This window comes from Xenopus tropicalis, chromosome 4, assembly GCF_000004195.4.
Source record: "Xenopus tropicalis strain Nigerian chromosome 4, UCB_Xtro_10.0, whole genome shotgun sequence".
Taxonomy (NCBI): domain Eukaryota; kingdom Metazoa; phylum Chordata; class Amphibia; order Anura; family Pipidae; genus Xenopus; species Xenopus tropicalis.
In genome coordinates this window covers 24,260,987-24,285,645 of record NC_030680.2, presented here as the reverse complement: position 1 = coordinate 24,285,645, position 24,659 = coordinate 24,260,987, and the positions used below count along the sequence as shown (strand labels likewise).

The 24,659-nt window shown below is 37.8% G+C and overlaps 1 protein-coding gene across 6 annotated transcripts in view; it reads right to left on the bottom strand.

The window, feature by feature from the left end:
- Window positions 1-3,339: 3,339 nt before the first annotated feature.
- ppp6r3 (protein phosphatase 6 regulatory subunit 3) overlaps window positions 3,340-24,659 on the bottom strand; it is a 47,585-nt gene continuing 26,265 nt past the window's right edge. For 3 of the 6 annotated variants that reach the window (XM_031900204.1, XM_012961332.3, XM_031900205.1), the window contains 20 exons: window positions 24,267-24,404; window positions 24,049-24,114; window positions 23,180-23,292; window positions 22,477-22,590; window positions 19,920-20,049; window positions 19,276-19,428; window positions 18,528-18,677; window positions 18,065-18,129; window positions 17,248-17,363; window positions 16,872-16,957; window positions 15,238-15,324; window positions 14,383-14,480; window positions 12,919-12,973; window positions 11,862-11,992; window positions 11,287-11,408; window positions 10,214-10,367; window positions 9,457-9,554; window positions 8,909-9,053; window positions 7,537-7,659; window positions 3,340-5,493 (listed from right to left, as the gene is read on the bottom strand). In XM_031900204.1, the coding sequence (XP_031756064.1) occupies window positions 5,442-5,493; window positions 7,537-7,659; window positions 8,909-9,053; window positions 9,457-9,554; window positions 10,214-10,367; window positions 11,287-11,408; window positions 11,862-11,992; window positions 12,919-12,973; window positions 14,383-14,480; window positions 15,238-15,324; window positions 16,872-16,957; window positions 17,248-17,363; window positions 18,065-18,129; window positions 18,528-18,677; window positions 19,276-19,428; window positions 19,920-20,049; window positions 22,477-22,590; window positions 23,180-23,292; window positions 24,049-24,114; window positions 24,267-24,404 (2,196 nt within the window). In that variant the 3' untranslated portion in view covers window positions 3,340-5,441. 6 annotated transcript variants of the gene reach the window in all.

Sequence of the window (24,659 nt, the reverse complement as noted above, 5' to 3'; positions counted from 1 at the left end):
ATTCAATGTCGGTCTCCTCTCCCTCCTAAAGCTGCGTGCAGGAATCCTTTTCCGGCCAGACTAGTAAGAGGACTATCGGTGCTGCTCTGCATTCCAAAAAGAGTGCTGCTCATTTCTGGCCGGCTGTAAAAGGATTCCTATTCACTGCTTCAGGAGGAAAACGAGAACAGCAGTGAATTTTAAAGAAACAGTACAAAATTTCTACTTGAAGATGTTCATTACATTACAATTATGCTTTTTTTTTTAGGTTTACAAGCAGTAAATGCAATATTGGGTTTTTTTGCCTTAACACCCCTTTTAAACTAGAAATGGCAAGAACTGTTTCTGCTACCTTAAAGGGGAACTCTAGCTTCTGAAATGTGTTACAACACAGAAACCCCCAATATACCTATCACTGTTCCTTCCAAAAGTTGCAATAAATACCATTTTTAGATGCTGGAATCCAGCTGCAAAACAGTTCTCTTTCTGCATCATTTGAAATCCTGGCAGAGGAGGAGGGACTAGAACATTTTTGTGTTACAAATTGTCAACTTATCCACAGCTCACAGGCAGCATGCAGGAACTATATAACCCACAATGCACTGTGACGTTCCTTTCCTTATGGATATCACATGTGCAGGGAATTGTGGGATAGGGATGATGCAGGCTGAGGAAGGCGACTACTGTTACATTTTATTTGAGTCTCAAAGTAGTCGCCCAGATCAGCAGGGGAACAGGGGCGGGACTTAGGGAATTGTTCCAAACCACATTACTACATTACAAATCATGGAAAGGCTGCATATTTTTTGCAATGTATATTGCAAAGTTGCTTGAAATTATGTTCACTTTTCAAAAAGCTTGGGTGGAGTTCCCCTTTAAAGTATTTTCAACAGAAACTCTACTTTGAAAAATGAAAATTCATTGGCATTACATGTTCTTTCATTATTCCAGCGTTTGTATGGAGAAGACCTGTAAACCACAAAAAAAAAGTTCTATTGAAAGTGGGTTGTAATGAACAGAAGACGCATTATATATATATATATATATATATATATATATATAGCGCGTGTGTACAATACACAAGAAACATGACTTCTGTAGCAAAGCTTTGTTTTCCCTCTGATGTGCACTCAAATAGTGAAGAAGAAGAAAACTATACGGGTTGCTTCTGTTTAAACAAATATATATATATTTAGTTACTTTATATATACAGCCATCTAGAATACTAGCTGTCTTTAATTCACTGCTATAAATATTACCAATATAAGTATTCTATTTTTTTGTTTAAGTTCTCCTTTAACATTTTGTATGTACATGATACAATACTAAAAGAAATTGGCACGTTACAAATCAAAAACCAAAAAGGGTATGTGAAGTATTTAATAGACAGTAAGTTCCTGACTGTTAGCTGGTGATAGCCATCCCATTCAAGTCAATGCGAGGGGATCATTCACTGCCGCCCAGTGTATGTACAGAGCGCTGTGTGTGCCATAGCCCTAAGGATATTGCAACACATGGCTGGAGTTTTAGCATTATGACATAAAGGAGCACTTTAAAAAAAATATGCCCATTCGGTAAAAAAAACTATAACGCCTTGGTGGTTTTCTTTAAAAAGGCATATGCTGTAGAACCATCTTTATATTAGGATCTTATCTTATGATGAGTAACCAACATCCAGAAATATACCCCCAAATATTGCACTTGATGGGGTTGAGGACACGAGGAACGCTACAATTGCCCACACATACAGCGATCATTGCATACAATTTGTTGATTTCCAACCAACCTTTGGTTGGTAAATAAATAAATGACCCAGCTCTTGTGCAATCTGGACATTCATGCAATAAACTGTACAATATGGCAGCAAGTACTGCCTAAATATTGACCATTGAGACATCACTAGCTGGACATTGGCCACCCAAGCTCACAGCTGATCTCCACAACATGCTGTGCTAGGAAACCTATTAAAATTGCTCCAAATGGTTCTGTAAGGGGACTAGCACTTGGTTATGTAACCCCCTGCAGATGGTGGCACTTTTTATGTCAGGGAACATACAAATTAGCGTAGCCCATGCTTCCCTACCTGTTTTTCCCCTGCACCCCAGGGGGAAAAAAGACCCCTAAAAGTGATATTGAAGACAAAGGGGGGGCTGTGGCCCTAGAACTGTCAGGCCCCATATGGTTGTGGGTATAACTTGTTGCAGAAGAACTCCATATACACTAAGAGCAAATGCCAGTGAATACAGGCAGGATCATACCTGGGGTGGAAGAGTGGCTGGGTATTTAGACAATGGGCCCTGAGGGAACTTGACTACATGACCCAACAAATCAGGCTGGAAAGTGGATTCTCTGCAATTTCCCCTCCCCATACTCAAGTCTTAGATATTAATTGAAAGTCCCTCAATCTATAGAGTGGAATTGCTAACTCTAATGACAACAAACTTAAAAAATGCAACAGAACAAATACTTAACAATTTGGAGAACAGCACATTCCCCAGAATTTGCAGGCATCATTGTCCTTATAAAGAAACCGAATGTCACTATACAAATTGATATATGGATTTCTTCCCTCTAACTTGCTTACGGTAGGAAGAGGCAACCATCCTTGATATGAATATAAAAGCAGAGATAATTAGCTTATAGTATGGAGTACACAGTAGTATTTAAAATTGCAGTTCAAGCATTAAAACTATGGCTGCCGTACACAGATGTCCCTTTGTAGCACCCAGCCAATGAACCTGAGGGACAAATGGATACCCATGTACGGTATTGGCCACCCTGCTACTGTGTGCTCATTCAGGCCAACAGCCCAAACAACAGAAACAGCAGGAAATTAAAGGGAGCTTCCTTATCTGTGCCCCATACACTGTTTATCTGTATGATTATGGTACGGGTACAGCCACATTAGGGGGGGTTGGGCTTTTGGGCTGTGGCAACAAGCTCTCTGACTGGCAGGTCTTAACCAAAAAAAAAAAAAAAATAGAAGACGGCCCTACAAAAGTGATCAAAACTTTAAAAAAGTATTTGTGAGAATTAACCTACACATTCCAACTGGATAGCACTTTGGTTAAAGGCTAGAAAAGGTTACAAATTAAACCATTAATATACCAGCTGAAATGTTGCATAGATTATGTCCAGAGCAAAGGGTTAATTTAAAGGTGAACTACTGCCTTTCAGCAAACTGGACAGCAAACTAGAGCTTTGTATGTTCGTGTCAATAAAGAATGCCTCAGCCAAAAAACATTCTGTTATTACCCAAAATTCTAAATGTATTTCTAACAAATTATTTTGGTCGAATTCTTGCAGATGCAATGGTTGGGGTTTTCCAACCTCAGTAAACACAGCGCATCTCATTTATAGGGCTGCCCGGTTGACAAATGTGGATACATGGGACAGACCTACTACAGAGCTTGTGATCAGTTCAGCCGCATATCAAGGCAAAAGGACCCAGCATGCATCAGAACGGACAATTCAGATTACTAATCTGCAAGGGAAATGGATAACTCAGAGTAAAAAAGGAGAACTAGAAATACTAGACATTATTGTCTACTTCTTACCCAGCCCAAGGCCAAAACTGTCCTTTAGAAGATCTGTATGCCCCAGTAGCTCCACATCTTCAATGGAAATTAATAATCAGCCCCGTGGCATCAGCTTTCATAACAAAACAAGCCTCATTTCCCCCTAAGTTTAGCTTCTCAGCAGCTGCCCAGAGCACACTGAGCATGTGCAGTGCCCGACTCTCAAACAATAACCTAACAAAACCCAGTGGACAAATTTAAAAGACCTTGATAATTACCACTATTGGGGTGCTGACCCTCGTTTCTGGTAAAGGAAGTTCAGTAAATAATATCCTGTATTTCAGACCTTCATTTTAGGCTTTAGATCTCGTTTAACACTACAGAATGTATATCCTGTAAGGTATAACGAAGAGACAATCGCAGGATGGACAAGGCATTTACAGTAAAGGAAGCCAAAAGCAAGTTTTCATTTTTATTTTAGTATGCAATGTAATGCTTAGGCACGTTGCATGGGAGTCTAAAATCGTTGGCCACTGTTTAAGAGCTTCTTGTTCATCTCGCTACCGGCAAGGAGAGAGGCCTCAAACAAAAATCTATCAAACAAAAATGGATTCACATATACTATAAGGACACGGGCGAGAGTTGGGCACAACCTCTGCGCCAGTTTGTGGCAATGCCGCTTTTCCTGCTTCCAGAAGGCAGACTGGGTTTGCAAAGGAATACAGAACATAAATTACGTAAAATTAGTTTTCAGAATCACTACCTTATGTACAAACCAGCTGCGAACAGAAGAGGGAAAAAGACAAAAAAACCCAACAAAATTAGGAAAAAAAAAAAAACAGTGGACATGCATCGATGCCAAGTTAAATTTGATCTTGAAAATAACACAAATATAAAATTCATGCACTGTTTAAAGAAAAAAAACACAGTGCACGCATTAAATTGATGTCTAAAAACAGTTACAAAATTTTAAAAAGGAAAAAAAAAAATGGGAGGGGAAGGGCCGGGAAAATACTGTGCCAATAGAATCCTTTGAAATCAGGTACTTGAGTACACACCAAGGCTAGATGTAGCTTAAAAGGCTCACTATAAAACATTATGGCCTGTAATAAATATTTAAAATCATTTGGATGTGAATGGGAAAAGAATTCACCAGTTACCAGGTTTAAAAAAAAAAAGCTTGCAGTGAAATGAGACGGCAGGGCTCGATAAACACTGGGCAAATCTGCACCAACGCAGCAACCCATAGCAACCAATCAAATGGTTGCTTTTAGTGTTCAACCTGCAGCTGGCTGAAAATGCTAATCACTGATTGGTTACTGCCCAGGAGCAAATATGCCCACCAGTGTTTATAAATGAGCCCCAGTGAACTGAATATCCATGTTGAAGTCACGTCTGATAACTGAAAGACGTACATAGAATAGATCCAAGTGAACATAACCTGCTTCTCTGAAAGAAAACGGAAATTTGTACAAGGTGGAAAAAGAAAAAGACAGTATGAGAACTGGTAAATACTTTGGTCACACTAATTGTCAAATAGTTATGCTCAATAGGTTAGATCTGTGTACACACTGTATAAAAACTATTTTTACAACCATTTTAACCATAGTATCACTATTAACTGAAGTGGTGAGTTCTTATTTCACAGGGCACCAGGTTTGTCTTTTTTTTTGTTGTTTTTAGAACAATACAATATAAACATACACAAAAAGTCTTATTTGTCAATGTGCAATTGGTTTTTTTTGTTTTTGTTTTTTTACACTGTACAACACCTTAAAATCAAAAAGGGAAAAAAAAAAATGTTGCTGGTCCTGATCCCTTGCAAAGTTAGTGCAGCAGTGACTGGCTTTGACAGGCATTCTTTTTCCCAAAATCCTCAAGTACGCTATTTAAATCCCCTGTGGATATCAGTCAGCAGTCTTCAACTTAGCAACAGGTATCACATCATACAGGCCCATTTGCTGAAGCTCCGTCTACCGCAATTTGTTCAGAGGTTCTAGAAGGATAGGAAAATTCTGATGTTATACTAGCAAGTATTAGATATGGGAGACTTTCCTACTATAAAATGTGGCAACCTCCCCTCAGTATGGAACATAAACACACAAATAGGCCTACAGAAACCCTATGGGTGTATTTATCATGCTGTGTAAAAAGTGGAGTGAAGCATTACTGGTGATGTTGCCCAGAGCAGCCAATCAGCAATAAGATTTCAATGGTTAGAAAACCAAAGCAAAGCATCTGATTGGCTGCTATGAGCAAAGTCACCAGTAATGTTTTACGCCACCTTAGAGTTGCTATTCTTTTGTAAGCTATGTTGGGCTCTGGCATGGCCTGACGTTGAACGCCTTTGTGAACGATCGCACGCTTGGGAATGGGAAAAAATCCTGCAGAACAAAAGGGCTAGGACAGACGAACTGTATATCCGCTTCTCTCAGCCCTGCACTTTTCTGCCTGGCTGAGAGAAATAATTCTACGTCCAAAGGTCGGCCTGGAAAACGCAAAAGCGAACATTTTCCAGGCCAACCTCCGATCCAATCCGCGTACACACCCTCTGGCCGTTGCCATAGTTCTTAATGCAGGCACACAGAGCGGCGCACAGAAGCAGATCAGCCAGGTAGAAAAGTGTAGGGCTGAAAGAAGAGGATATACGCTATGTCTGTCCTCGCCCTAAACAGTGCCCTAAACCTATGAGAACATTTCTCCACCCCTACAGCACAATGTAAACCAGGAAGCTAATCAGCTTCAAGCCATGCCAGAGATCAACACGGGTTAGTGAGGATGATACAGGGGGGTACATCTATTACAAAAGAATAGCAATGCTAGGGTTAATTTAGGCACAGTGGCACATTCCTGGTAAAAATGTCAATATAAGGCAATTATCAAACTGTTAGTTTCAGTTCCACACAATTACAGGAAAGAACGTGTAACCCTGCTCCTACACATTTTGTTGTAATTTACTTAAGTGGTTTACAGAGACAAAAAGGTGGGCAGCTGATTTCTGGCACTCTAAAGTCCATACATGCGCAATGAGCTAGCCCATAGAAATGTCAGACTGGTAAATACTCTGCATATAAAAACAACCAAGGGGGAGGGAGTACCATATAGACACAATATATACATAATATATACATTTACACTAAATCTAGTCATTTTCAGAATATCCAGGATAAATATTTTAACACGGTGGCAAACATTTAAAGAGGTAATTTGCACAATGTGTAGAAATGTTGCCGTCCTTGTTGCCTATTTTTAGTAATTTGTTAAATGCTGGCATATAATCCATCTATATAAGGTAATATTGCTTAAGAGTGCACTTCTTTTAAACAAAGTACAGCTCCAAGGCCACCACCAAGAGAGTTCAATACCCGAACTTTTCAGTTACTGACCTTTCTCAGTCGTACATACAAACACTACAAGAATAAGTATACCTTAAAAATAAATGAATGTAAGACTGAAGAGCGTGCTGTTCTAAGAAGGTTCATAAATATTTTTAATTTTAAGATTTGAAGATAAAGGAACTATGCACTGTTAATATGAACAAACTTGGTTACCACAGCGCCACCTGCTGGTCAGTTTCCAACAGTGATACCAGCAAGGAACTTGTCATAAGTAGGGATGCACCGAATCCAGGATTCGGTTCGGTATTCAGCCAGGATTGGGCCTTTTTCGGCAGGGTTCAGATTCATCTGAATCCACAGTCCTGGCTGATCTGAATCTGAATTAGCAAATGCTAATTAGGATTCGGCCGAATCCCTTACGATGGATTCAGCCGAAACAGAAAAACTAGTCATGACTAGTGCATTCCTAGTCATAAGAAAAAACAAATAGGGCTGTTGTGATGTTTTCCTGGTTAGGAAGGACATGCAAAGTTATGAGATTTCTCCTAAACAGAACATCAGATCAGCCCCCTCTTTTTCTCCTGACAACATCCTCAACTACAACAGGGGCAGAAACTGACCAGCAGGTGGTGCTGTTGTAACAAAATTCATTCATAGACAAAAGACAAACTTCTGATAAATATGCGGTCAGATGAGCTTACCTCTGTTCTTGACTGCTACCACTGGGCTGTGAAGGAGGAGGATTTTCCATTGCTGTGTCAAAGTTTTCCACTACACCATATTTACAAGCTGAATCATGAGAGGTAGTCAGTTTCCCTTCCTCACTACGAATAAAGAAATATATATTTTGTAATATCTTTTTATTAAAAACATAAAATGGCATCATGGCTGTGGATTAGTTAAACTTAAGGAATCCGATTTTAGAATACATGTGAAGCCATGCAAGGGACATAAATGAGATGAACTGAATGCAGCCTGTGCGAAAAAAAAAAAAGTTCACGGACGCCGTCCATGAAAATGGGAAGCCCATATGTACAATGCAGGGCAACTTACTGGGCAAATAGGGGAAACTTATGGGTGATCTGCACGAGTGGCAGAAGGGTTTTTGAACTGAAGATACATACCAATAGGATTTCAACACTCTGTAGCCAACAGTGTGCAAGAGAAAAGGAAAAAGGGGAGAAGCAGGAATAAAACATGCTGCATTGAAAAAAAGTTACTGGTTTGGACAGAAATGTGTCTCATCAGTATCTGAGAGCCTACACGGGGCAGAAGTACTGCAATTTACAAGAGTTGTTGGTGCAAATCAAAATCCACAATAATGTAAATGGGGCCCATGAACCTTTGCCTGTAGCCATATGTGCATGTTAGGATGAACCGAACAGGCACAAAAAAGTAGATTTCAATAGTTCACCTATTAGTGGTGGCTAGAGGATGCCTAAGGGCAGTGGCAGACAGGGAAATTAGTCGCCCAACGACAAATAATCGTTGCTGCGGGCAACTAGTCTCCAAGTAATGCAAATCATGGTGGGATGGCGTACGCGTTGCTATGATTACCCGAAGTTTCATCTCAAGGCAATTCCGGGAAATCGTAGCAACGCTTAGGCCATCCAACCGGTGACTGATCTCCGTCTGCAATTTGTTAGACTGAGTAATTACATGTCTCTTTTTGTGTTTTTCTTTTCCGACAGAATTTCTGAATGCTATAGAAGATTCCAGCAGTAACAGACAACAAAGTGCTTCTAATACATTACTATGGGAAGCACTGACAATATTGGCAGTATTATTAGTTTTGACGGCTTTGGTTCCCCTTGTGGTTCACCGTTCCCATAGATATTTATGATATTCTCCAAACCCTTAAGAACAAATACTAAGGCATCCAGAGCATTTTAAATTTCCTTGGATTACTGGCATCTCAGTCAACAGGATGAATAAAGGGCTAATTCATTAAGAAATAACAGGTACAATTTCATGAGTGAAGGATTTTAAGACAGAAATTTAGCCATTTATTCTAACTTCTAGAAACAAAGTGCGCATTTGCTTGTCACTTAGCACACGTTAGGAGGCCATTACCTTTTAAAAACAGCGGTTTCTGTTTTTGCATCTACGGTAAGGCTGAGCGTTTCCTTCATGCTGCCATTCATCACAGTTTCTGTCATCTGATCTGCATTTTCCACCTCCTCTTCCCCATCAGAAACTGCATCCATAGCAACAGTAACTATAAAGACATTTTATAGGAATTTATTACCCAGCTGCATAATATATAGCATAAAAATACAGAAATCATAAAATAAAAACAAAAAAAAGAGAAAAATCTAAAATAAAACTAGATAAAAATGATTGTTATAATAAAATTATAATATGGTTTTAGTATTCATTAGTATTTTAGGATTTCCATTGGATATATTTCAGTAATAAAAACTAAAAATAATAAAATATAAATAAAAAATGAGAACATTTTAGTATTTTATCATTTGATGATGATTTTTATTTTGATTATTTTAGTAAATAAAATTCTAAAACCCTAAAATAAAATCATAATGCTAATTCTTATGTTAATTATCCTTCTTATTAATAAGACATGTGAAGTTCAGTGGTTACAAAAGCAATGGAAACTTTACCTTCTGTTTGTGCTGATGCATTTACACTGAGAGGATCCACTGGCTCTGTGCTTGTTTCCATTTCAACAGGGGAGCTACTTCTTACTGTCTCCTTTGTACTGAGGAAAAAAAAATCAAACGGATAGACTAAACTTGGAAAACTTGTAGCTTTCATTCATTCTCTTTGAGGGGTTCATCGGTAACATTTTTATAAACAAACTAAGGATGCACAGAATCCACTATTTTCGGATTTGGCCAAACCCTTCGTAAAAGATCTGCCGAATACTGAACCGCATCCTAATTTGCATACGTAAATTAGGATACGGAAGGGTTAAGAGCGCAGTGAAAAATGTTAAACTCCGTGTTTATGTGACAAAAAGTCACGTGATTTTGGCCAGTTTGGTCAGGTTTGGCCAGGAACGTGGATACAGTTGAATCCTTCTGATAAGGGCTAAATCTTGGCCAAATCCCCAACTGAATCCAGAATTCAGTGCATCCCTAACAGAAACAAAAGAGGCCATGGCGCTGTTAAGCCAACACAATATGTTGAAGTTATTTCAGCCAGCATATCTGTCCTAAGAATGTTCCCAGGCAGTCCCTATGTGGGCAGGTACACAATAAAGCTTGTATACAGTTGCAAGGCTTTTATTTAACCCAGATTGCAGTTGCTCATCACTGAACCAGCAGTTCCTATACCAAAAATATCACTAAATCTTAATAAACCCTTCTGAACAAGGACACTCCAAATAATATCAAAAAGAGAAGAGAAAGGACCAACCTAATTTGAGATGTGAATTCAGAAAAAGAGGCCCAGCCACTTTCTTTAGAAGACAAGGGCTCTTCTGTGCTCCATACATCAGAACCAACAGAGTCCAGGTTTGCCACGTGTGCAGTTTCCATTGGGATGTCAAAATTTGCAGTCCAGTTGCTTGCTAGTGGTCAAGAGAAAGAAAGAAAAGAACTATAAGCCAATGAAATGACAGAGCCGTTTCTCTTCCTCTTCTTTCAATTACAAATAGACCTTGCATTTTTTTCTGTCAGGTAATTATTTTATTTTTTTTAGAAAATTAAAAAAAAAATAAAAAATTAAATTGTTTACGAATAAAAATTCAATAAATAAAAATTAAAACAAAATGACTTCTTAATATAAACAAAAAGACCCTGCATTTTTTTTCCTGTTAGGTAATCATAAAATAAAATCATGAAAAAAAAAAAAAGTATAACAAAATACTAAAATTAATATATTTTGGTTTTATTTTATCATTTTGTGATATTTATTTTAGGATTATAAAGGTATATGACCCGTTATCCAGAATGCTCAGGACCAAGGGTATTCCGGATAAGGGGTCTTTCTGTAATTTGGATCTCCATACTTTAAGTCTACTAAAAAAAACCAAAAACATTAATTATACCAAATAGAATTGTTTTACATCCAATAAGGGGTAATTATATCTTAGTTGGGTTCAAGTACAGGTACTGTTTTATTTTTACACAGAAAAAGGAAATCAATTTTAAAAATCTGAATTATTTGATTAAAATGGAGTCTATGGGAGACAGGCTTTCCATAAAACGGATCCCATACCGGTATTATTTTAATAAAAAAAAAACACAAAATAGTGGCTCAAGGCAAATGACGTAAAGGGTGATATTTACGGATACTGAATCTTTCAGAAAAGCTTTGGCCAAATATGAACCCTAAATTCATATTCAGATTTGCATAAAAGCTAAAATTATACAACGTGGGTAAACTATTTGTTATTGGGAATTCTGGATCAGTGCATCCCCTACTAAAAAATTAAATACTAAATTAGTGCAAATATTTTCCCCAACAGCTTTGATAACAATATTTACCTTCATTAGCATCGACTTCCATTTTGTCTTCGTGGTTGACTGTGCTTGACTCAAATAATCCCTGTTTAACAGTTTCTTCCTCTTCAGAATCTGTGCTCTCTTCACTGTCTGTGCTTCCTGAGCTATGGAACAAAACTAGTTATTTCATTATGTGTTTCCATTAGAAAGAACTATTTGGGGGGTGGGGGCGAAGCATTTATTACGGTGTCCCCTAGCCCACTGCAATGTTTTTACAGATGTGGTAGATTTTCTCAGCATAAAAACATCCTTTGCATTGTACTTTAATGCTGCAGAAAAATCTCTTAAAAATGCTTTTTTCATCTGCAATAATGCAAATCGCTGGTAGGAAAACACGTGGCAATTAATTTTTCCCCGAAGTCCCGTGAAGTTGACAGTTTACATTATTGAAGGTGGGAAAGCATTTTCAGATTATCGCCCGCACTAAAGCAGAATTTTTGCAGGTGCAAATCTTTCTCTGTGCAATGGCCCTAAAGGAAAATTTCCTTTTTAACAATAAAATACTTCTAGTTGCAATGAAAAAGGTTTGTCACATATACTTAAACAAGCTTGTTTACCTTGACCTCCTTTGTGTCTCTTGGGGGAAGGCAATATTTTTCTCTTCCCAGATGTCTTCCTCATCTGATCCACCATCATCAAACTGTTGTATTCTCTCCTTGCAGCAGGCCTCAAACAGAGCTATATTAGCCTGAAAAAGTGTACAAATCTTGTCTGTTACTTACTTTATGAATAAACTGGTTGTAAATTAAACAGTAGTTTTGCATTTCCAAACAACACTTAATTCCTAACTTAAGTTCTCCCCATCATACCTTCATTACAAACATTGTTCTGGGGTCTTAACCTTAATCCCGCAAAATGGGACAGCACAAGAAATATGTAAAAGAAAACTGATAGGCTCCCAAGATTAGGGCACATAGGGTAATGCTCCACCCACCAGCAGCAAGGAAGGAATTGTGGTGGGGGGGAACAAAACATTAATGAAACTTATTATAGTCCATGTGATGCAAAAATAGAGGTACACTGGAAAGCTAAAAAATGTACCCTTTACTATACACATGGTACTTTCTATTTTCTAATAGTGGGAGTCAGACTGTGGGGCAATTACCTTTGCCATAAAACAAAACAAGGATTGTTTGTCCACGTATTGCGACACATACAAGCTGGCCAACTACAGCAAGCCTGAATATATTGCAATATATGGACAAACAACTCCTGTTTTGTTTAAAAGAGAGGGCATTTCAAACCTGGGAAGGACTTTTTTTTGTCTTTTTGGAATCCAAATAAACTATGTAACTGATCAGTGGATGTTATTCCTATCACAGGTAACAGATATGAATAAACTATGTAACTGATCAGTGGATGTTATTCCTATCACAGGTAACAGATATGAATAAACTATGTAACTGATCAGTGGATGTTATTCCTATCACAGGTAACAGATATAAGGCACAGCTTTGAGACATATTTGCTTTGTTTCAAAAGCAGAGAAAACAGTTTGGACTACCCTTAGCCAAACAGTTTAAAACGCATGTATTTAAGAGATTTCCAAGTAAATGCACTCAGAATCCTAAATCTACAATGTATGAAAGATAAAACCAAATATATCTTACTCACACTTTCATTTGCATTGAGGGAGAAGTTGATGTCTGACACTCGATCAAAGGAGACGCTGCGAAAAAAACAAAATTCATACCCAACAAAACATGAATATGCATAAAATTCTTTTTCTAAACAGCACATGACCAGTACATTTATATTTAATCCATATTAGGTGGAAATGTGACAAACAGACAGTTTCAAACAGAAATGAAAAGGGGCGCTGGAATCGCTTTAAAACGAGACCCTAGGCATGCAAAATCAATCAATTTTAGAATAGATTTTTTTGAAACCCAAGTTGTACATGTACACTTCCAATAAGTATTTAAGTGAGCACCCAGTGATAAGTAATTTGCAAGTCGCATCCTGAAGGTCCTGCATGCTAATCTCCATAAACCGATTCCAATTAAACAGAAATGGTATAAGGAACTACTATACTAGCTCCCCAATAACTGAGGCCCAGTTGCTGAATAGGTAATCTATTTACAACAGCCTTGCCAAAAAAAAAATTATTTGCTGTAATACCAGTGAGTGTCAAACAAGCATTCCAGACTACTGACCCCACTGTAAGTCAAGCCTAGAACTATATGAATGAGCAATGGCTTGATACTGCAATGCCATAGAGTAGCACAGGACTGTCCAACTGGTGGCCCCTGGGCTGGATGTCGCCCTCCAAAGCCTTTTTTTTATGGCCCCCAGTCTGCTTAAAGGCTCTACACTTCACTGTATGCCATCGTTATTTTAATCTAATCTGGATATTAAATATGCTATGGGAGATATAACCGGCCCACCTCTCTGTTGTTACATGGGGGGGAGATTTGATAGTTGCTATTTTACTTACAATCAAAGAAGGTCATTCCCACTAACAGGAAGCTTAGTGGCCTGTCCATTGAGATTCTATCAAGACAGCCCACATAAGCTATAAGGGTACCAGGGTAGTTCTTGTCAACAGTAAATATATTACAGGGTTTAGCTGGGCTGCAGTATATAATGCTCTATCTCTGCATGGGTTTTTAAATGTAAAGAGCTTTCCCTGACCATTGGGCTGTGCCAGCACAGCATCACCTCTTTTCAGAGAATTTTAAGATCAAGGACAGGCTATGTAAGGAAATAAGGAAAGCTGCAGCCAGGGGACACCAGCAGCTTGACCTTGTGTTATAGGGGCAGCAGTCAAACCCCTGACAAACAGCAATCAAGGCAAGTTGCTTTGCATGGGCCATTATCATCCAAGCAGGTTGACCTACAGCACTTGCAAGAGCTCTTCATCAGCAGTATATATCAAATAATACTCAAGACCAAGCTGCCATGTTTTAAAATTTGCTTTCACTGCAATATATAGCTGCAGCTCAACCAACATCAAACCAATCCTATTTCTGATTAGTATACAGAGGTATGTTGATCAGTGAGAGCAAAGACCCACACCAGGAGACACCAGTAATGTGGGGGGAGGGGGGCAGGGGAAGGGAAAAGACTTATACTCACTTCCCGATGTCATCTTGGTCAGCAAACTTCTCATCGTTGAAGCCAAACTGGTCAATAAAATTGGACGTCATTTGTTGCATCTGATAATCAGAAAAGGCCTGGCAACCCCAGGACCAACGACAGCGGTATAATATGTTTTTCTAAACTGCTATTAAAAATAGAAGCTACTCTCAAAATTTAGCTACATTTACTGCACGTGAGCTGCTCTTGATTAGAAGGCTTTAACAAAAGTACAGATCTATCCAAGGTGCCACAAATTACTGTCAATATATTCGGACTTTACAAATGGCAAATAGCACATGTGCAGCTGCCAGGAGCAACCAATAAGGTCTTTGCTTTCATTTACAGAGTTGTAAAAGATTGTTCAAAACTAATTGCTGGTCGGTTGCTATTGGTAACTGCACTCTGTTCTCCAGGCCGTACCACTGTTCCAGTTACACATGATATTATCATCATGATATCCCTCACTACCAACTAGTTGCGCAGTAGCCAATATTCTCATACTACAGAGAACATTCCCACTGTCTAGCTAGCTAAGTATAGAGAAAAAAAGAAAGAAAACTGCATGTATATGGAAGAAGACAAAAATATCTATAATATGGATTTGCTAAAATTACTACCAAATCAGGTGTTTAAAATGTAAAGCCACCCAGAATGATTTGCATTAAAAGTCAAGCTGCAAAAATTGGCTGGCCTGGCTATATATGAACACTAAAAATAAAATTGCCTGAATCAGAGGAATTCATTAAAAAGAAGTTAGTAAATTAGCCGTATGCTTATGCTACGGCATTGATATTTTATGCCTAAAATATTGATCCTAATTATCTAAATGAGAACAGAGCACATATGCCTTACCTGCTGTATGGCAGAATCTTGTGAGAAACCAGGGTCTTTAAACTCAATTTCATCATCGCTGGAGGAGTGGATATGTCTTGTTGTAACCTGTACAGATAAGACAATAAGAAACGTAAGATGTTTCTTCTTTATAAAGTACATTTTTACATACGGATACAATTGGAGATTTAATCCTGCTTATACAGAAATAGTCATTTTAGACATCTTCCAGAATGAAATGGCTGACCATCACTGTTTGTCAGAGCGAGGTCAAAAGCGATGGGCACCCAAAGAAAGCCCCCAAGCCATCATCTTCCCCACTTCCAACCTGACACCTCTCTGATCCTGCTTAAAAGGGGTGGTTAACTTTATGTATGTTATAGAATGACCAATTCTAAGCAACTCTGCAATTAGTCTTCATTTTTTATAGTTTCTGAATTATTGTATTTCTTCTTTGGAATCTATCCAGCTTTCAATCAGGGGTCACTGACCACAGAAGCCAAAAATCTATTTTACTACTTATCTTTCTGTTTAGCTCCTCTCATTCTTACTGCAGTCTCTCATTCAAAACACTGCCTGGTTCCTAAGGTAATTTGGATTCTAGCAACCAGATAGCCTCTAACATTCCATACTGGAGTGCTGCTGACCAAAAGGCCAAATAATTCAAAAACCACAAGTAAAAAAAAAAAAAAATAAAAAAAAATGAAGATCAGGTACAAGTTGTATCAGAATATCATGCTCTACCTTAGCAACTGAAAATGGATAATCAATCTCATACCTGTATTTACCTTTGATAAGAGGTGACAGAAATCCTGTAGGGCTAAGTGACACACCGGTGTGTTTTGGGGCCAAAAACCCAGTGTGCACAGTGACAGGCAGCCTTTATGTCAACCATATTTAGACTGGGGCAGTAGTTGCATTTTTTTTTTAGAAAAACGAAACCCCACAAGCTCTTAGTTCTTAAAGGGGACCTGTCATCCTAAGAAATTATTCCAAACTGTTTTCCATTGTGTTTGTCAAGCAAAATAAACCTCACACTCTATAAATTATTTTCATCTTGTTTCTGTCAGTCTTTGCATTCACAGTTGCAGCCAGGTGCCATTTTGTGGACACTTATTAAGGCAAGCTTTGCATCCTGCCAAAATCTTGTTTATGTGCCAGAATGGGGGACCTAATGCTCATGAACTGGTTACAAAATTAGATGGTGAGGAGAAGGGAAAATGTAAGGAGTGCAGTGACATCTAGGATGTTCTGAATGGAAAGTGAAAGTAACTGTCTGTCCCGCCTCAATAAAGGTTTTGGATGTAAATAAATGAACAGGACTATTTTACAGCTTTTTAGGTCTGTTTGAAAAAAACATAGTACCAACTTGGGGCTGCAGTTTTTAACACAAGATTTTGCTATCAGTTGTTTTCATTATAGCAATTTGCACTATTGCAAACTAAATGCTGCTGGCTGGCTCATTATCATGAAATCTGTGTATCCAGTAAAAGGCTCATCTATTGAGTAGCCTGACTAAATACTTTTTTTCCCACTTTCCCCTTGCCTCAAATTTCATTCTCCAGGTGTACAGTTTGCTGACAATGAATACAAGTAGGCAGGACATATATTTCTACAAGGGAGTCTTCCGAAAGTTATATTAGTCAGAAACTTACCAGGTCCACTGTGTTTCTCTTGTTTGTTTCTCCCAGTGAACTTGTGCAAAATGTTTCCCATCTTTCCTGGGCATCAGTTGGCAAATCTACCATTCAGAAAAGTGAAAAGGAAAACACAGAATTGAGTATATTTAGCAAACAAAAAAAATAAAATATGAGCATTTAAGAGTCTAGGTTGTCCTTGACTTGGAGCAGTGAGGGGTATTTTGTCCATAGGCCTTATCAATACAACCTACAGTAGATGCTAGAGGACATTACTTAACATGACTAGTGAATTATTTTGGGAAAAGAAAAGGCTACATGTATTAGACAATGGGGGACATCTGTATGTTAATTGCTGTGTTCCCCCATATACACAACAGAATATTTAACTTACCTTTGATAAGCTGGTGGGCTAGAACACTGTTTGGCCCTTTCTCTATGCTATGGACAATGCAGTTTGCTATTCGTGTTAAGTGACCCATGTAGCCGTACCTCTGTCCTCCTTCAGACCTGAAACAAAATTACAATTTGTGTTCACACTGAACATGGGCTGCATACAACACAGGATTCTACAGTAGTGGCTTTGGTGTTAAAGGCTAGATTAGACTGCTAGTGTGAAGCTGGAAATAAAAATTTATTATGGTTTACAAACAGTTTAAAGGGGAACAAAAGCCTGGAATTAAAGCACTTTTGCAATTTGCCCTCTGTACCACATCCCTAAGCAAATCTATTTTCTCTGCTTTAACTTTTCTTGACTATTAGATAACTGTAATAAGTATATATTACTGTAAGACATGAGTCATCCCTTAAGATTTTATGATCAAGATCTACAACTGTATTGCCAGAGCCAATCACTGACTGATGTAATAGTTTTTTTTTTTTTACACATATTTATGGTGGAGGCAAAGTGGGTACCAAACAGGTATGCTGTGTTTATATTAAACAGTATAACCACTGAAGAATTATAAAAACCAAATGAGGGCAAAAGAATATATACCTTCAGCTGGCAAAGTATAACCATCCTAACCTGACATTCTTCACTGTTTACTTTTACATACAGTGGATATGTTTGGTATTGTAACATATATGCTAGTGATAACTGAAGGTCGCAGGCATCATGGTGAAAAAATCCAGCAGATGTAGAACACACACACTATGAAATTAAAAAAAAAAAAGTTACTGCTCAAGCTCCAAAACTTGTTGGCACTTACTGTCTTTTTTCATTCATAGCCCAAGCTTCAAGTATTCGATCTATTAAGTGGCATTTCAGGAATAGCTACAATAGAAAAAAAACACATTATTTTATTCCTGTATACACTGTTTAGGTTTATAGGGCATATATTAAATTAAAAAAACAAATGTAAACTTTTTTTCAGTTATAAAGCAGTAATGGAATATTGCTTTAATTTTTAAATTTAATTGTCCCTTCTCACCCCCATACTGTAACGAGGAGTGTTTTAACACAGATACATAAACAAACCCCAAAGGGGTACACTGGTATAATGTTTGTCTTTTAACTAGCCATAACTAGACATATTTCATGGCTGTCTACTTTCAGGCATCCCAACTATAAAAAGCCAAGCTGGAGAGTAGCATTGCTCTAGTATGTGGAAGTTACAACAAGAAATGAAAATAAGCTTTGCGCACCATTTGCAGAATAGAGGCAGTACTTACATGCTTTAAAAGAACATGGTCTGCAGGGGAGTTCTGCTCACTAATCGTGCTGTGCTCTGGAGAGTCACCAGGGCTAGCAAGAATCAATGCTATGCAGATTTCTACTTGGGTGTGAAGAAAATTGTTCCAAGAGTATTTAAAAAACATGTCCTATTTGAAAGAGGAATAACAAAACTATTTAGTAACAATATATTCTCCTACAAATACTTTTGGTGCAGATGTAACATTACACTAAACCTTTATGCCAAATAATGATTGCAACTGAATACAAAGTGTGACCATTTGAAGGGAACACTACTGCTGCTTGGATCTGAATATGGTTAGAAGCATGAGAAGGCCTATGGCATACATGGTATTTTGACCACTGTGGAGCTGCCGGGTGAACCTGATGTGCTTTAACACTCTTCCCCTCAGCAGACAACAGCCAATGGGCAATCAGGAAAACAAGTGTTCAGAATGCTTGCATGGGTGTCCTTTTCATGCCTGGTGCAGCATGTTTTATGGGCCTTAGGCTTTTTTAATATAAGCTTATTTCCCAACAGGAGGCCTGCAGTGCCTTCTCCCAGCCTGTCTCCTAGAGGGAAGACGCACGAACCCATAGATACTTGTGCTGGCTAGGGACAAGAAAGAAATTCTTCTTCCCAACACCAAGTTGTTTTGCAGAACAAATGAGAAAGAATATTACAAAGTTAATTAGCTATGCAAGTTTTAAGTTTTAGCAGTATTAAGTGTATATCTTAAGACTAACCAGTATAACTCCCATTGTGTTCAGCTCAATAAGCTCCTCGTTGATTGAATGTGTATTGGTCTGGAGTAGACTCGCTATTAGCCTTATCACATTTAACCTGGTATTCCCTACAGGAGGATCAAGAATTCCCCAAGTTGTCTTCATTACACCAGTCTGAAAGTAAACAAATGCATTTGAAACTATTTATTTATATAGTATACAAACATTACCACTGGCAGAGTTATTTATAGCACATTTAATTTTGTGAAGTTTCCCCCAATCAGCCAGCATGAACAAATCACATAAGTTAATGGATGTTGGATTACTGTATAATTTGTAGGAAGTCTGTTGCCTACTCAAAATACCTTAACCATCCCTTAAATCCGTAATACAAATTGATGCAGAGCGGTCTATGGAACAATCAGCCTTAATGTTTTACTGTCTTGAATATAGTTGGGAACTATGGCTTTAAAATCTAAGACACAGCAAGCTGAGGTGGGACGTGAACATGTTTTACGTAATGGAGGCTTTAAGCCTCTATTCAAAACTATTCCTGACAGCAGGATCTTGGACCAAAGAACAGCTTTATTAACAGTCAAATCCCTGCATGTGACATCTCTATATTTTCAAATCTACTCAGTTTAACTACAATTCAGAAGTTTTACCTTTGGAGGGTCCAGAAGGAGCTGGTGAAAAGATGGAAGTCTCTCTTGAATGGCTGCCAATACATTTTTATTGACTGAAAACGCAGAATGGTTCACTCCAGGAGGACAAAGGTCTATATGCCCTTCAAATCTTAAAAACAAAAAGCAAGAGTTACAAGGATATATCTAAAAGGTCACCTTTAGAATGACAATAATTCATTCTTTCAAACACAATTTTAACCCAGGATACAGTGAGGTGCAAGCTCTACATCTTGTCAAAGAGCTCAACACTTATGCTACTTGCTTTGGGTCACTGCTTAGACATTAATTGGACTACATTAATTGAAGCTACAAGCCCCTAAGCAGCTATTAAAGGGAAACTCTAGCTTCTGAACCAAAATGTGTTAGAGAGTCCCACACAACCCAGAACCCCCTAATATATGTATGTATCACGGTTCCTTGAGTATGAATGAATACCATTTTTATAAGCAGAAATCCAGCTGCAAAACAGTTCTTTTCTTTCTGCATTATTTAAAGCAGCTTACAGACAGCATGAAGGAACTACATAACCCACAATGCATTGCACGGTGATGTTCCTTTCCTTATTGACATCACATGCGCAAGAAGTGTGGGTTTGGAGAATGCAGGCTGAGGACAGTCGCCTATTCCTACGTTTCTTTTTGATTCTCAAATAGTTAGCCGGATCAACGGGGAAAAGGGGGTGGGGCTTAGGTAACTGTTCCAAACCATATTACATTAAAAACCATAAAGGCTGCATTTTTAAAACTTTTGTATATTGCAAATTTGCTTTAAATTATGTTTAACATAATGTCATGGGAATACATGTTTTTTCAAAACATGAAATAGAGCTTCTCCAGCAGAATCCTGCATTGTAATCTGGAAAAACAATTTTTTTTATATTTAATTTTGAAATTTCACATGGGGACTAGCCATGTTCATTTCCCAGGAGTGATATTACTCCCCTCCCCAAGCAGAACAATGGGAAGGGAAAGATAGCAGCTCCTAGTAGATATCAGAATAGCACTCAATAGTAATAAAAAATCCAAATCCAGCATGGGACTCCTCCAGTTACATGGGAGTAATAAGAGTGAATTACTTGCTATGAAAACAGTGTAATTTATAGAACAGAATACCTTAAATTGTGTTTGGGTGGAGTTCCCCTTTAATCCACTGAAAATGCACACTTTCATAAAATCTCACAGATGTTGTACTCCACAAAAAAAAAAACAGGTAAAAAGATCAGAACTACGTATATCTGCAGTACTCCAAGCAACTACAAGGTAACTTTACCAGTGGGAATTTCTTTAGACCAAAGTGACATTTTTAAAAAAAGGACTTCCCCCTGAATATCAAGGCAAGTCTAAGGAGTGTGTCGCTGTTTAAAAGCAAGTCGTTTTTCATCTGAATCCATGAAATACGTGTGACTGCTTAATAAGCAACTAACCTTAACAACTGCCAAACCCTGAGACTCATAGCTACATTATGCTGGCTTGCATCCCAGGCAACACATGCATGTCACAGCAAGAAATGTAGTCAAAGACATTCAGAGCAATTTAGAAGACTTCACTCTTTGGGTATATTCTTCGCTGTGTCATTCCACCAAGAGTTACTCTAGGCTAAGTAAGGTAAGAACCGGTAAGGTTATTAGAAATGATTTATGTGCATTCCTGAAGGCAACAAACTTAGGGAGAAGCCTGTACCTACATATCAAAAACCCCAACATAATAAAGAGTGTTGGAGATTCAATGTGTAGTCAGCTATCATCTGTCCAATGTAATTTCCCATTGCAAATATGGTTCTAGCCGCTGTATGTGCATGATGTGGCCGCAGCAGCAGCAGCATGTCGGAATGTTTAAGTGTAGAATGCATGCTATAGGAGCAGGGTTTTATGGCCAATTCTCTGCACAGAATATTCCACTATTCCCACCCCCCTTCCTTCTTAAAGACTACATGGGATAGCTTAAGTAGCAGGGAACAGTGGCATCCTAAAACTATATCATTAGCTTGGAACAGAAACAATGATAATACAAAGAGTAAGTAGTTTTTTGGCTAAAATTCTGGCTCAGTATGATTGTTGGTACACTTTCTTTTGTGCTCGCATTTACTTAATCACCAATATTAATTTGCATACATGATTAATGTTGTATAGCTCTGCTTAAAAGGGGTATCTCACCTTAAATGTAATTTTAATGTTTGTGCTAGTCTATTTTTTGTATTTTAAGATTTCCAGCATTTACTTCCCCTAGCAAACAGGCAGCAGTTTGAAACTTGGACTACAAGATGAATTGGAGATACACTGGGGTCAATGACAACCAATTCAATTTTTTAGATGAAAATTATATAAAAAATGAAGACAAACTGAAGAATATATATATAAAACCAACAGTCAATTTTAAGTTACAGGTTGCCTATAAGGTAGAAAGGAATCAACAGAAACATGTGGCATATTCTCTATAGGTATCCAATTGCAAAAGTGCTTAAAAACAGCATATGCCAAACATTCACTGCATAAGGGCCAAGGCAGAACCAGCTTGGTGTGTAGTGATCTGATACTTACGCCGGTCTTCTTGTTTCTAATAAGGTCAGCAAAATCTGTATTGCACTGACTATCGCAGATTCATTTTTCTCTTTCAAAAATATATTTGATAAAAGCTGCTCTAAAATTTCTTTCCTAAATGGGAGAAAAAAAAAAACAAAACCGTTAATATTAAAAAAAAAATACAGAAGAAAAAAAAAAACAAACCACATAAAACTTAAATCATAACCTAATAATTATTAAATGTTATTAAAACAGGTAGAATGATAACTTTGCTTTACTCAGCAAAAAAAAAACCACTGAATTACAGTGGGCTTGAAAAACAGTCATTTTTGCCTTACAGAACAGCACTGCTGCAAAAAGCATATTAGCAGTGTGAAATTGTTTTTTCTCATCCCTCTCCTGACCCAGAGAAAGACTTAAGTATTTCTTTCTTCATAAACTGGACATGTCAGAACTGTCCTAACAATGATACTTATCAAACCCCTAAATATAGGGATCCATCAAACCTCTAAAATCAAAATCGACCCAAAAGCTACTTCTGCCATCCTAAGGCATACAAAACAGAGGCCTGTTTTGTATCTGTTTACATGGTACTATAATTTCAAAGGAACATGTCCTATATTTCAGGAGAATGGTTTAAGAAAGTTAGCAAACATACAAACTTGCAATTGTAATTTTATTTTTTCAAAAGAGAGCAACAAAGATGATAAAAATTGCTTACTTTTCCAGAGTGGCAAGCAGTGGATCTGGCTCGGAGCTGTTTTGTACTTGTAGCATCTGATCTCTGCTCAGACGTATAATCTCACAAAGTGATTGTGAAGCATTTGAGTGCCTCTGTTTAGAGACGACAAAAGATTAACAATTTTTATATATTTATTTGATTTGATTATTGGATTCAGGTTTTTTTTATACTTAGGCAATATGAGACTTTTAAAAAGTTGTGGCAACTAATTGGCAAGCTGCAAACGGTGTCTCATATTAAAGGAGAAGGATAGGCATTTTGTCAGTTTAATGCCAATAGATTAGCCACATCAGTGCCACCTAGAAAGCTATATTTATCCTTCAGAAAGCTTAACAATATTTGAGTACACAGCCCTAACATCGGTTTAAGACAGCAGCTGCCATTTTAGCTTGGTCTCAGTAGCTTCCTGCTGCAGCTCTAACCGTTGGTAGCTCAGATCACACATTCTGATGGGAGGGGGAGTGAGTTTTGAATTCTTATTGGAGGGGGAAGCAAGAGAAGGGAGAGAGAAGAGAGCTGCGGAATGAAGGATTTTTCTGAGAGAGGAAAGTCTTATACTGAAGAACATGTTTACACAAAAGAGGACAAGAAATCCTGTGTTTCTTTTTATAGAGGACTCAGTGCAGCATTTTTTTTGAGTGCTTATGGCTGTATTTACATAGACCTTTCTAATAAAGCTTACTTAGTTTTTACCTTTCTATCTCCGTTAAACTATAGCAGCTAAATTGCCACAATTAGTCGCGGTGATAAAGTTGCCCTAAAACAGAATAAACTGCTGCCACCTGGAGGCGGAGTAATATCTCAACAATTAGACAGAGTAGTGGGCCAAGAGAACAGGGCATACTTACATCTTCATCCTGTGACGGGTGAACAATTTCTACAAGCCTTTGAATAATCTTCTCTTCATTTAACCACTAGAAGAGAACAGCTTCATTTAACTCAAAAGAAAACATATCAGTGAATCTATCTACTATGGAAAAATATTGGCAAAGAAATAAAAAAACATTTAATTAAAAGAATACTATAACTAACAGTACTGAATGTAATAGAAAAATAAAAAACTTACATTTAGGACATCTTGTCTGAGTTGTGGTGGCTCGATACACGTGAGAAGTCGTAGCAGCAAGTCCATAATTGCAGAGGTTCCTATGTGTTTTATGATCAGGTTGACAAAGTCATCTTTTTTCTTTAAGAATTCCACAATCTTAAAAAAAAAAAAAATCAATAAGAGCATATAATAACTATAGTTTATAGATATCCATTCACGTGTTATAATTTGAGCATAAACATAAATTGCAGACTTGACCAATTTAAAAGAAGAAACCAGATTGAGGTCTATCAGGAGTGTCTGTGACAGAAACTACTAATTTTGTTTGCTGCACCCAAAGGAACCATGGCCAAGATTATGACAGTTTTTATGAATGGCAGAAGAGAGCATCTGCTAGAATGAATTCTAGAA